Below are 14,758 nucleotides of genomic sequence, written 5' to 3'. Positions count from 1 at the left end.
GCACGTCCGCAGAGCTCTCTGTCCTACTTGAGTGTTATATCCTGTGGCCAAGGCTGTTTTTCCCTGAAACACTCTTGGAGCTTCTGACCACCTCAGCTCATACTCCCCTTGGCCCCAGCTGCCTCATGGAGGTGAGCGTCAGGACAAGGCCAGAAATGAGCAGTCTCAAGCACAGGCTCTGACTTGTCCTTCTTGGCTAGCAGGTCCTCATTATGACCAACCATGGATGGAAAAGAGTCCTGAAAAAAGAACCTTGGCCTCACATGGGAGAACCACCTATTTTCTCCTTTCTCTGTTCTCACCACCTCACCTTCCTTTCACCCATATTTTCTTAACCTTTACTTAACAGCAGCTACAAGAAAAGGACTCACTGGTGGCCTATGAAAAGGCCAAGGTATTCCTTTTCATGGAGCAGAAGCTGCTGACAACAGACGCTTCGCAGGCAAGAGCCGCAGGTCCTTTACACTCACACCTCCTGAGACCACAGGTCACTCGAGGCTGGAATGATACCTTGGCAGAGGCTGCAGTTCTGTGACAGAGCAGCAACTCACCGAACTCTGTGTTGCTGTTAGAGGTAGGCAGGAAAATAAATAGAAGGGCACTGCAGGAGGCCCCGGCTCCTGAGTCTGGTGAGCTTCCCAATTGGTAGGAGAGCCAGCAGAGTAACGGTGAAGGAATCAATCTCCCTCCCCTTTGGACTTCACAGCCCACCATGACAGCACTTCACAAACTTTATTTCCTCCTTCCTGGAAACCACCACTGCCCCTCAAGATTGCATGCTTTCTCAGAGGTATTCTCAGGAATAATTAGCCAAGCTCAAAAAGGCACCTAAGCCTCTGCATCTTGACTTCTGCTGGGAACTCTCAATGTTGTAGCAGGCAGCATGAGGGGAGAAAATCCTCTAAGATTCAGATATGATTGAAAACCCAGGTGGACGAGCAGAGGACCTTGCAGAGAAAGTCCCAGGAGAAGCCAAGTTTTCAAGGGAAAGTGTGGCATATATACTCATCAGGGGAGAAATCCACCACCCCCAATACCAGTGAGGCATAACCCCCAAGTACAAATGGGAAGGGAAATAAATCAACTTCAGAGTGAGAAAGCACTAAGATGCAACAAGAGAACTAGCAACACTCTGTCCAGAAAGACCAGGTCTGTTTTTTTTTTTTTAAAGATTTTATTTATTTATTTGAGAGAGAGAGAGTGAGAGAGAGCATGAGAGGGGAGAGGGTCAGAGGGAGAAGCAGACTCCCCACTGAGCGCAGAGCCCGATGTGGGACTCGATCCTGGGACTCCAGGATCACGACCTGAGCTGAAGGCAGCTGCTTAATCAACTGAGCCACCCAGGCGCCCGACCAGGTCTGTTTTTTTTTTTTTTTTTTAGAGACTTTATTTATTTATTCATTAGAGACAGAGAGAGAGAGGCAGAGGGAGAAGCAGGCTCCCAAGGAGCAGCGAGCCCGATGCGGGACTCGATCCCAGGACCCTGAGATCATGACCTGAGCCGAAGGCAGACGCTTAACCATCTGAGCCACCCAGGCGCCCCGACCAGGTCTGTTTTAAAACAGAATCTGCACAGGACAGTTTCCACTTCTTGGCATTTCAGATAATAACCTTCCAGCCCTGAGACCAAACACTCTCTGTCAATCCTCTGAAACGATTCTTGGCAGCGTGGACCAAATAAACACACAAAACAATGTCACCCCCATGCTACATATTTCCATCAAGTCAAACCACATCATCCTTACCTAAGTGGGGTGGACGGGAGGGAAGGGATCCTGGTAACATCCTTCAACAGTGACCTGGTCATCAGAACATTTAAAAATCCTGCCAATCAGCCCCTCCCTCCCCCCCCCCACCTCAAAAAAACCCCAGTGTTCAGAAAAGCTTTTCAGAATGCACACCAGTATAATGGCCAAATTCTAGGCCTGGTGATTTTTGTGCTTCCAGCTTGAGTCACCAAAGCTCATCAATTCACTGTTCGTACTCCCTGGCAGGCTCCCACAAGGGATAGCCCATAGGGAACTAGACTTTTCCATACTGAACAAACAGGGTACATGCGTCCAGAAACAGCTATTCCCAATCCCTGCCAAGCGTATGGTCTCTGCAATGAAACATTTCAGCAATGCCTCTCCCCTGGGAGAGGCTCTGGGTCTGTAGCCTCCAAGAGGCCTTGCTGCTGCCTTTAGCACGGCCAGATGTGCAACAGCATCTCTGGGTTTGCAAATAAAGCTCTATACCCATGATTCCTTCCTTTCATCCCACCCAAGCACTAGAGAGTCATACAGATTTCAGAGAGTAAATTAAAAATCTGAGAGGCAATGATAGGGAAGCGTGTGTTTGCGTGTGTGTGTATCAGGGGGAATGTCGTGGTATGATAGCATATGAAAGAAGCTAGACTCAGATTTATCTGTGTGGATAAAGATGCCAGCCGTTCCTTACCTTTCAGCTGAGAGTTGTGCACAGCAAACATGTTGATGGTCATAAGCTGCAGCATGCGGGTACTTCCAATAGGAGGGGGGCTGTGCTGCAGCAGCACCTGGAACTCCTTGAGGACCTTCTCCGCCACCGCAGGGAATGTCTCCATCCTGCAAACACAGCCAGCTCATTCAGGGAGGCACGTGCCCAAGAGCAGCTGGTGTGCACACGCACACGCGCACACAAACTCCCACCCCACCATGCCGTGTCTCTCTGAAAGCCGACCACTCATGCCTAGGACGTTTTCTTTCACAAACCTTCCCGGTATCCTAAGGTTGTGACCACATTTAAGAAAAAGAATTGATCAGGGATCAGAGATGGAAACAACTCAACCTCTGGATACGTCACTATGAGTTATTAGGCTTTGGTATGCTATTTCCTAACCCCTGGCAACCACTGGATTCAAGCTGAAATCAAAGTTTCTCTCTGAAACACTCCGTTTTTGTGAATAGTGAACAAATTTCCTTAAAGCTCTACAACCTACATATTCCCCAAACTCTCTGGTATGAAAACTGTATTCCTTAAAAAGAGGTTCATGAATCTAGAGGCTTCGCTTCAGGAAACCAGGCATAGTTCTGCTGCTGTCTTTTAGGTACCATCACACTAATTGCTCCACCTAGGGATCCCAGACTTCCCCTTGAAGAAGCCCTAGACCAAGGGCCCCCATGATCTGTTTCAGTCTTTCCTGTGTTGCTGTCCTCCTCCCTCTCACAAGCCTCTGCTCATCAGGGTCTGTATGTTTTCAGGCCAGTGGAAATCTAATGCCCTGGCCAACTGCCACTCCCAATACAGGAAGAGCCTATAATGTAGGGAGGTAGAAATCCAGCCAGTGACCTAGGGCTCCTAAAGAGAGGTCATTCAAACCACTGCTTGCCAAATGTGGCCACTGGATCCCAAACAGTGGTGCATGCCTGGAGCTCCTTTGGAAACATGAACAAAACCACAGCTCAAGTCCTCAGAAAATAAAAAGCAAATTCAAACTTGGTGTTAGAGAGAGAAACCAGGCACATGGGCCATAGAGCCACACTGAACAATTCGTGGTCAGCAAAGTATCTTTTATCCATCCTCAACCCCCACCCCCCAAACAAACAAACTCCTTGTGGTACACTGGGGGGTGGGGTGAGGAATAGCTCCAGGCTGGATTAATAAATAGCTTCTGGAAAGCCACAGGGAAGGGAATCTTTCTCAAAAGATACAAAACAGTTTCAAGTCCTAGAGAAAGGTGCTTCTGGTTTCACCTGAACCTTGGCCCTTTCGCCACTGAGTAATACCCTCCCCGTGTTAGGAAAAAAACTCCAGAGCTTTCTGGCATCTTAGCAATCTTCATTCCTTACCCTTGGATGGCAACTCCTATTACTGACCTTCTAGTACCCAGGAGTCATGCCACAGCTATGGGTCAATTACAGTTTATACTCCAGTTCCCTTCTCTGCTGAGCTGTCCTCATTTTCATTGGCACAAAACATGCCATGTATTTGCTTTTTTCCCCAACATGCCATTTCAAGTGCCGCCCCCCCCCCCCCCCGGAAAAAAAAAGGAAAAAAAAAAAAAGAACCTTGTTTTTCCTTCCAATTCAGAACCATTAAAACTCTTGGTAGGTTTGGAATGGCAGAGAGTGATATGTTTGGGGCTGGAATGGATCCATTTTTCCCCATGGGCTATAACAAAGGTTTCATTTTAAATCTTGACACTGTGCAGCACTCTTTCTGGTCGGAGGTGGGGAGGGGGGCTAGCACTTCTCATTACGAGAAGAGCAGTGTTCACTCTGCTTGAAAAGCAGCCACAGTGGGCAAGTTTCAGAGCCATGTGTCTCCGTGTTGAAAGGCAGTAGAGAGCCAGCACAGAATGACAGGACAGAGGTGTCACGTGGGACAGTCCTGCTTCGGAGCTGTGTCTGAGGAAGCCTCTTCCCTGGGATGGGAATTGAAACAGATCCATTAACTCCCTAGGTCAGACTGAAGTCTCAAATGAGCACCAGGTCAAATATCCACATCTCTCTCTCTTTTTTTTTTTTTAATAACAACAAAAAAAAGATCCTCCCTTTGCCTTTCAACTAGTACAACATAACTATAACAACAAAAAAAACCCCCTCAAATACATAAGGATATCGGTTAGAGTAACTTCACCTCTGAGATATGAGGGAAGATGAATCCACTCAGACTAAAGCAGCTTTGTTAGGCAGTAACTGAGGGACGCACAGATAACAGATCCTTCCTCAGAGCTCAATAGCGGGGTTTCTGCTTCCCAGTTTTGTCACTAAAATGCTGATTTGGGCCTCAAACCACCTGTAAGTAGTTTTATGCCTTTCTCTTTGCTCCACCCGATATTACAGGATAAAAATTATACTGAAATGGAAATACAATGTACAACTTATGTTTGAAGTTTTATAAAATTATAAAAAGCAGCAACAGCAGTAGCAGCAAAGGAGGAGGAGAGAGAGCATAAAAAGATGGTAATTTATAACAGCAAAAAATTGGAAACAGCCTAAAATGCCCAACAACAGCAGATCATTAAGATGGCACATCCATATAATTGAATTCTATTTTTTAATTTTTTATTTAAATTCAATTTAATTAACATATAGCATATTATTAGTTTCAGAGGTAGAATTTAGTGATTCATCAGTTAGATCAGAACATATAACACCCAGTGCTCAAATTCTTTTTTTTTAAAGTTGTATTAGAGGGGCGCCTGGATGGCTCAGTCGTTAAGTGGCTGCCTTCGGCTCAGGTCATGATCCCAGAGTCCTGGGATCGAGCCCTACATCGGGCTCCCTGCTCAGTGGGAAGTCTGCTTCTCCCTCTCCCACTGCCCCTGCTTGTGTTCCCTCTCTTGCTCTCTCTGTCAGATAAATAAATAAATGTATTAAATTAATACATGTATTAAATGAATACACTTTTAAAATAGTTGAATGTCCCTTGTTACGCATATTTGTAAAAAAATAAATGTGTGATATGTATAGAAAAAAAGATAAAAATATATACCAAGTGTTAAGGGTGGAGAGTTATCTCTAGATAGTGAGAAGATGGGCAATTTTTTATTTCTTCTTTTGCTGGGTTTTAATATTTTACAATGAGCACTGTATGCAGTAAATAGATTTTTCCCTACAATGAATACGTCTGGCTTTTGTATATAAAACATTTATAATTTTAAAAATAAATCAAGACATAAACATTGCATTTTTCACAATTCAAAGACCAAAATAAATATATCAGTCTTTGAATTCCAAGAGACCTTGAAGCTGTGCAAATAGCATGACTAAGCAAGCAAGTAAAAACTAAAGCGGTAATTTTAACCAACGCAATAATGGGAAGCAAAATTATTCTATTTGTCACAAATCAAAAGTCTCCAGGCTGCCGGCTTCCCAACCTCTCTCAGTGGAGTCCAGGCGCAGGTCTGATCTGCCTCTCACCAGGAAAGCAAGTGTCTGTCAGGAGCCATATGGGATCCCTGACTGAATCTTCTTCCTGAGCCTGAGAAGATTCTGTCCCTATCCTTAAAAACTGCAGAAGATACAATCATTTTCAGGATAAGCATTTTGCAGACTTAAGTGACTGCTTTCCGAAGTGATCTCTAGAGACACCTTGTCTCATTTGAATGGCAGTTTCAAGAAACCAGTCTTTCAGACAACACTGGGACCTAAATTGGGAGTGACTCAGACAGTGACTAACGGGACAGCACCCAACCTCTCAGATGCTGAGGAACGCAGCTGGGCTAGATGACATTCTCTGCAGAAAACAATCACGCCTCCTAATTTTTTTCAACTTCTTAATTTTTAAAAACTGGACAAGATAGGAGCAATCCAGTAGCAAAACAAAAACAAACAAAACTAAGCCATGTGACAGGATAGAGATGAGAGAAAAAAAAAATCATAGTGCTACAGAACATAAGGACTGGAATGGACCTTGGACATCACCTATTTAAACTGCTGATAAGGAAACTGAAGCCCAAAAAGGCTTTGACTTGTTCCCTCTCGAGGTCTTGTAATTAGTCAGTGGTGAAAACAAAACTTTCCCCTTGGGCACTTGATTCCACCTAATGCTCTGAACCTCTTTTTCCCTGGACACAGAGGAGGGAGACTCGTGTTGCACACAATTGGCATTCAAGCGGATACAGATGCGATTTGGAACACCTAGCACAGAGAAGACACGGGCCCGGAGAGCAAAGCAACCCAGGGCTTTTCTCAAAAGGCAGGCAGGACAGTGGATGTGTCTTCAGCTGCTCCCCATTACAATCTCCTCACTCTTAATTCGTTTTCAACACCTCCCACATTTCACATCTTCTTGGTAATTAGGCAACAGTCCATGTTGTTGTGTGTGGCTTGGGCTCACTCCTTTTCTAGTCTTACAGACTACTATGCTTTTTTTTTTACCCCCTATAGAAGTTACTGCTGTTTCTGCCTTCCAGAATAAATATGGGGCTCAATTCTTTTCCTTCCAGGAGAGCACAAGAATACTCATCAAGGGGCTGGAGTGCCTAGAATTTACATATATTTTCCTCATGTGAACATAACTGTAACTCATTTTTTATGAAGATGAACATAGACTGGCCTTATCTTTTTGCCAACAGAATATGTTATATGCAGGAATGGAAGAGGTCCTGAAAAATAATCTGGACCACAGCAAACCACCTCTGACAAATGAGATAATCTATTCTTTTTTAAAGACTTCCAGAGAAGAAAATTCCCAAACATCTTCCCTCTGTGAAATTTACTTACACCTAACCCAAATCTCTTCAGCTGCAACATAAGCCTATTTTCTCTTGCTGTCATCCCATAGAAATCAAAACTATCCGGTTATGACTCTTTTATATTTAAACACAAGGTACCCCACAGCTGTCTCTAAATAGACTTTTTTTTTTTACCTTAACTTTTTGTGTGTGTGTTTTTTTTAAGATTTTATTTTTAAGCAATCTCTACACCCAACGTGGGGCTCGAACCCACAACCCTGAGATCAACCCTTCCCATTATTGCGTTGGTTAAGTTACCGCCAGCCAGGTGCCTCTTACTTTAATTCTGTTAAGATTAATTTTTTCTCTCAGAAATAATTTTCTAGCTTTTTAATCATTATTATGGTTCTTTCTCCAAGTTCCTCCAAAATATATGTATCTAACTATAAGGATTTTTAAGGGGAACAAAAGTAAGATTCTACCTAATACTTAGACCTGACAAAAATATATCTTAAATATTCCTACATTCTAGACCAAGATTTAGAACTTCTTTAGCTCCCCAAATCTCTAACAGAATAGCGGTTTCCAGCCAGGAGCAATTTTGCCCCCCAGGGAACATTTGGCATTGTCTGGTGACATCTGTAATTGTCATGACTGGTGAGGAGAGGCAGAGATACCACTGGCACATAGTGGGGAGAAGCCTGGGAAGCTGTTAAAATCCTACAACACACAGGACAGACTCCAACAACAAAGAATTATAAGGCTCAAAATATCAATGGTATAAAGGTTGAGAAATACGGACTCATAAAATCACGGTACATGAAAATTTAAAGAACAAACACAGGAAAAGGAGAAAAAGGAGAGAAATACAGAGTGGAAAGGTAGTAAGGTAGTAAGAAAGATTTTTTTTTTTTTAAGATTTTATTTATTTATTTGAGAGAGAGAATGAGAGACAGAGAGCATGAGAGGGAAGAGGATCAGAGGGAGAAGCAGACTCCCCGCCGAGCAGGGAGCCCGATGCGGGACTCGATCCCGGGACTCCAGGACCATGACCTGAGCCGAAGGCAGTCGCCCAACCAACTGAGCCACCCAGGCGCCCCGTAAGAAAGATTTTTAAAATGAGAAAAAAGATAATAAAAAGGAGCCATATTTTAAGTGCAGCATAATTGTATTTCCTGCTGTGATGCGTTATTTTATGAAATGACCTTGATATCATCTTGTCCACCTTGTAGCTGCAGCTTTACACGACTCACTAGTGATTGGCCTGGGTCTACTATAACCTACTACAATACTAGATCCTTCTCTCTAGTCTTTGACAATCTGTCCATTTCTTGTAATGATTTATTCATTCATAAGCAAGTATTTCCTGAGTACCTACTGTATGCTAGGCGCTGGGGATACAATAGCGTCGAGCAAAAACTCCTGCCAGGGTAGAGCCTATTGGGGGGGGGGGGGGGAGGCTACTGACACACCTGATTTCCTTTTCCCAAGTGTATTACTTTACACTTAGTTCTCCCAATAGAGATGCATCTGTTGGCACTACTCCAAGTTTCCCTAGTGATTTCAAAATCAAGACTACCCTTGTGCTGGCCATCACTGTCACTCTTGCCCAGGTTGATGACAAATGAGTATGTAACAAGCACACTTTCTAGTTCACCATGTTTTTTCACAGTGTTTCTTGAAGCAAGACAAAACCTTTCTGCTTCTCCCACTAAGGAAACCTTCTAGAGCATTACAGATAAACTCAGAAGGCTATGGCAGAAAGTGAGGGAAACACTGACAATAATGGGGGATCCAAAAGATATACCTCAAAGGGTAGCTCATAATAAAACCTCCAACTCAGGAAATATGAAAACGCAGACGAAGACCCATCAGAGAGTGCTGCCACTTACTTGTCTCCTAGACTACAGAGGCACTCAGCATACCTCTAGTCTGGTGTGCAGGCATTCATCAGGCTTTAGGATCACTAGTTTTATACAGTGAGGAAAAATTCTGATCCACGAAAGGAATACTCAAAACATGATGTCTTTCCAGGGATTTAATGGATGAAGTAACAGGGTTTTGCACACACCATCTTCCCTGATATTTACATGTAAATCCATGGCGGATGGGGAAACCAAAGAAAAGTCTTAGCATTTATGGAGATCAGCAATATGGTGCACAAACCTGAGCAGAGAAGAAAGGGGTATGGTTCAGAAGGAAGAGAAAATGTTAGAGGAAAGAAAATGTTACTCTTCTCTTTAAGGGAAAATTAGTGGACAGCATTCTCCCCAAGGAGGACCCCTGACAGCTGTACCTAGGGACTGAGTATGACTTCCTTAAGGAGCTCACTAGGGGCTGAGCTGGAAGGCAGAGGAAAGAGAAATCAGAGGGATTAGAGGTGGGGGTTGGATGTTTAAAAGGGGCTTTAGTAAAGATAGAGAAAGAAGAGACAGATGGATGCAGAATAATATTTCCCAAACTTCATGAGCAGAGTGAGTGAAGAGAAGGTGGAGGCCTCTAAGAATTCACACCCTGTGCCCTCAGTTACAAACACAGTCTAGTTGCTAACAATATTAAATTCCAAAATGACTTGTAATGTAGGAAAATAAAATAAACATCCTGCACACTTACCCAATCCGGGTAAACAGCTTCCCATGGGCATGGAGAAAACTGAGGATGAACCTTTTGTTCAGCTGCATGGGAAAAAGAGAGAGGAGAAAACAATTAAACTTTCCCCAGTTTCCTGTTACTGAACAGAGTCCCTAGTGACACAATAACCTGGCCAGGGTCTAAGGGGTGGGCACTAGGGATGGGAACCAAATGAACATGCCCAAAGCCTCACAGAGACCCAGGGCACATGCCCAACAGCTGCGGATCAGCTGAGCCACCATGACAGCAGGCTCAGTGAGTGGACAGCACCCTCTGCTGGCAGCGGTGCCTGTGTGCAGGCAATGAAGGGATGACCAAAGCGCTCAGATCTAGGAGTTACTCTGGCCCACAATGATGGAAATTAAACAATGACAAAGACAGGGAAAATACTCTGATCTTGTAAGTCCCTTATCGTATTTATAAGCTATTTTTCTACCTATCCAAGAAAGCAGGACTCTTGTAACCACGGATAAGCTAACAACACTAACTCATCCAATTGTACTTCTCCAGCTTTTAAAACAAAAATTCAAGTTCTAGATCTAGAGCTGAAAATTCAAGTGTCTACAGGAGCCAGGTACAAAATAGGCTACTGGGGACAGTAGCGCTCGACGGCTGTTCCACTCCATTTCTGCTCTTTGTAGGCCCAGGATCATCATCTCTTTCCTTTTATTTTCTCCCCTTTTAAAGAAAAGCTTTCGAAAGCTAGGTTTTTATGTGAAAACCTCTGGCTTTTAAATGTTGGCTACTAATGGAAAAAATTTAAGACATTAGGCAAGCCAAAAACACATATTTGCCAGCCACATCTGGCCCACAAGCTACCAAATTTACAATCTTCAGTTCAAGGTTCCACAAAATCTACTTCTATCAAAACCAAGGGGAAAGATCAAACCAAGGGTTGGGGGGGCGAAATTCAACTCAAAGAAAGTGCAAATAATCTAAAGACCAAACCTTGTTGTCATCTTCCCCGGTCTCCTAGAACCAAAATGCTCACGGCCCAGTAGCCAAACAGAAAGAAGGATCAATAATCTTGATCTCAGGGGGGTGCTCAGAGCAAGGAATAGTCCAGCACCCCTGGATACTTTGCCTAACAGGAAAAACTCTGATGGTTTATCCTTTTCCAAAAGAGAACACCAATCAAATCATGACAGTTCCATCTATTTCATATGGAAGCTCGGTGTGGGTAAAGGAGTGTACTCACACCTCACCATAACTTCAACAGCAAACTCTGCACACAAACTGTAGTTATTTTTGCTTAAACAAATTATACTTAATCAGCAATACTAGATCAAGCATTGATTTATATAGCTAAAAAGCTCAAGATACTTCATTGATGGTAACCTGTCTCTACAGTGAGGTGAGTCAGGACCAGGGACACTGGGTTCCATGAAAAGAAGGGAAACTGCTGGAAAACAAAGGAACTGCTGTGAAATAAACTGCCAGTGACCATACCACTGTTAGTGGCAAAACCTGGGCTAGAATGCAAGTCTCCAGATCCACTTGTAGAGGAAGGTGGTGAAAAACATGGACTTTCCTATCCAACCTCTGCCATTTACCTGCTGTGGAATCTCAGGCAACTTATCTAACCTAAGTTTTTCTTTCTTTCTTTCTAAGATTTTATTTATTTATTTGAGAGAAAGAATGAGAGAGAGAGAGAGAGAGCACATGAGAGGGGGGAGCGGCAGGCAGAGGGAGAAGCAGACCCCCCTGCTGATGAAGGACTCAATCCCGGGACTCCAGGATCATGACCTGAGCCGAAAGCAGTCGCTTAACCAACTGAGCCACCCAAGCACCCCTAAGTTTTTTTTTCTACACACTGGAGATAACAGTACCTATATGTTAGTGGATTGGTGTATGACATAAGGCAAGTAAAAACATGCTTGACATGTTGTAAACACTCAGCTGTTAGCTGAACATTCTTCCCCAATGAATGACAAAGCAAGTGGTAAAATGTTAACAACTGAAGAATTTGAGGGAAGGATATACAGAACTCCTTGGATTGTTCTAACAACTTTTCTACAGATATAAAATTATTTCAAGAAAAAAGGTAAAAATGTAAAAAAAATAACAAAATAAAAAATAAAAAGGTAAAACGTATGTACTCTCTCTCTATTCTTATTTTAACTTAATTATCCCTTTTCCCACAGCTATCAATCATGACTAGTTAACCCACCCATAAACCAGGAGGAATGCTGGTTATATTTATACATACAGGGTACTTTGGTAGGCAAAGAATGATATTAACTCATCTCATTCAAGCCAATTACCATTTCCCAAGCCCCAAGGCAGCTCAGAAAATTTAAGCAACTTAAACCAGCAAATGGCAGAGTTAGAACTTGAACCCAGGTCTTCTGGTTCCAAAGAAAAGTTTTTCCTCCTTTGTACTGCAAGTATCTCAGGAAGAGAACTGATTAGATTATTCATAACGGAAGGGATGATGAGGGAATAAGAGTAACTAATAAGCACTCCAGGTCTACTTTTTAAGTTTCTCCATGAGGTAGGAAACTCATACTGTAGGAGCTACAATACCTCCTGGATTAAAATTAAGAGCACCAAGAAGCTTTGTAGTACTGTGGTTCTATCGGGGCACCTGGGTGGCTCAGCTGGCTGGGCGTCTGACTCTTGATTTCAGCTCAGGTCAAGATCTCATGGTCGTGGGATCGAGCCCTGCATTGGGCTCTGCACTCAGCCTGGAGTCTGCTGGAGAATCTTTCTCTCCCTCTCCCTCTGTCCCCCCACACCCCATCACCCCACTCAAGCTCACTCTCTGTCTAAATACATAAATAAATAAAATCTTTAAAAAAAAATACTGTGGTTCTAGCTATACTTCCCAAACACCCTTCGTTTAGGGTAGCAGATGAAGCCCATGTAACTACCTCAATTCATACTTGCCATTGTTATTTTCAACTGTATTTAGCAGAAAGTAGATTTCAATGCATTGTTTTTCAACTAGTGAGAGTGAAGGGAATCTTAGGGAACTTTTTCAAACTGTACACACAATTCTCCCTGACCTTGGTTAATGAGAACCACTGCTTTGATCAAATGGACCTAAGCAACGCTGCATGTAACACTCCAGCACAATTTTTGGAAAACAACTGATACCAAGTCCACAGTAGGGAAGTCTTAGTCTGAGCTTCCTCCCTCTCCAACACATCACCCTGTACTGGCTTCCATTTTGGCAACTTTTTGATTCTTAACAATATACTCAGATGGTCTCACTCAGGTACAGAAAGAAATGTTACTCTTTGAATGTGAGACTATCTGCCTCCAGATCTTCCTCACATATTTCCATATGGTTCACCAAAAACTAAAAATGCTTCTTGGGTATACCCTGACAGGCAACAATAGAATTATTAAAGGGCTCTTGTCTCTTCAGTTCAAGTCCAAAACCAATTCACTATGGACTCCTGAGCCTTTTATAAACTATCTAAAAGCAATGACCCAAAGAGACATTAATGGCAGTAGCTGGATAGGTAGGTCTCTGGACCCTCACAATAAAGTCTGTCCTGCCATTAACTATGGAATTATGAGTGAAATGGTGTGGGTTGTTCCTCAACTATAAAATAGAATTTCCACCCACTGACACCACCTACCTCAGAGCTGAAAGAATAAAATGAAATAATAAAAACTAAAGCATTTTGAGGAATAAATGTTTTATGCAAGCCGTGGTAACTGTCACTCAGAACTGCCTAAATGCTTTGTGAACTATGGAGCAAGGAAGGAGAGAGAAGCGGTTCAGAGGCAGCAATACAACACAGGAGGTAAGAATTCTGAAATATGCCCAATTTCAATTCCTAAATAGTTGCTCCTCCTTCTGAATAGCTGTGTGGAAAACTGAATTTCTGAGAAGTGAATTATTTTAAAGATAGTAAGAGTACTCGGTATTAAAAGAAATTCCAGTGGGGCACCTGGGTGGCTCAGATGGTTAAGCGTCTGCCTTCGGCTCAGGTCATGATCTCAAGGTCCTGGGATCGAGTCCCGCATCGGGCTCCCTGCTCCTCGGGAGCCTGCTTCTCCCTCTGCCTCTCTCTCTCTCTCTCTCTCTCTGTCTGTCATGAATAAATAAATAAAATCTTTAAAAAAAAAAAAAAAAAGAAATTCCAGTGTGCATTTTTACAGTATTGTGGAGAACATAAATTATCATTCTCTTAATTTATCCATCTGGAGCACTTCTATAGATATGCCAAGTATTTAAAACCAAAACCAAAAAAACCTTGTCATGTTTTAAATAGGGGGCTCTATCCTCTTAGATAGGAGCCAACATAGGTAGAAACCCAAATTTCAGTGGTACTTGTTAGCAAATGTTCAGGACTTTCAGAGCATGCAATTGAAGCCCATTTACTGTCTCCCTAAAGCACTGAGCTCACAGGGTGCAGGAAAACGTGAGCACAGAGGTAATGCTGTGCTGTCCACTTTCATCCCTGTGCTGCTGCTATGCCAGGCACGATCAAGAACAAACCAACAAGGCAAGGTCCCCACTGCCAAGGAACCTGTAGTCCAAGAACAAAAGACAAATAATATTCCAAAACTTGCCAAATCCCCATTTATGGCTACTGGCTATGAAGGTGTCAAGAGGCACTCTGTTTCCCTTGTTACTATCCCTTAGGAAGGAAAGTCTTTGGAGGAGGTAAGATCTAAGGAGATGATAAAGAAAGTGAAGAAGGGGGACCTGGCATACAAATGTGGAAACCTATCAGTAAGTTAGTAATGGAACAATCATCTGGTAAAGGTAAAAATTATTCATGGTGGGGGCGCCCAGGGGGCTCAGTCGGTTAAACGTCTGTCTTTGGCTCGGGTCGTGATCTTGGGGTCCTGGGATCCAGCCCCACATCGGGCTCCCTGCTCAGCAGGGAGTCTACTTCTTCCTCTCCCTCTGCGCCTCCCCACCCCTGCTTGTGTGTGAGTGCACGCGCGCTCTTGGTCTCAAATTAAATAAATAAATAAATAAATAAATAAATAAATAAATAAATAAATAAATAAATAAATAAA

At 43.1% G+C, this 14,758-nt stretch overlaps 1 protein-coding gene across 1 annotated transcript in view; it reads right to left on the bottom strand.

Annotated features, from left to right (window-relative positions):
• The window catches only part of SMG6 (SMG6 nonsense mediated mRNA decay factor), a 233,067-nt gene that overhangs the window by 175,053 nt on the left and 43,256 nt on the right, over positions 1-14,758 (bottom strand). The window contains exons 9-10 of the mRNA XM_021704528.2: positions 9,755-9,816; positions 2,440-2,585 (exon numbers count right to left, since the gene is read on the bottom strand). Of these exons, the coding sequence (XP_021560203.1) occupies positions 2,440-2,585; positions 9,755-9,816 (208 nt within the window). The remainder of the gene's footprint in view (positions 1-2,439; positions 2,586-9,754; positions 9,817-14,758) is intronic.

This window comes from Neomonachus schauinslandi, chromosome 15 (assembly GCF_002201575.2).
Source record: "Neomonachus schauinslandi chromosome 15, ASM220157v2, whole genome shotgun sequence".
In the NCBI taxonomy this organism is placed as follows: domain Eukaryota; kingdom Metazoa; phylum Chordata; class Mammalia; order Carnivora; family Phocidae; genus Neomonachus; species Neomonachus schauinslandi.
Note: the sequence above shows the minus strand (reverse complement) of the source record. Positions and strands in the feature narration are given on the sequence as shown.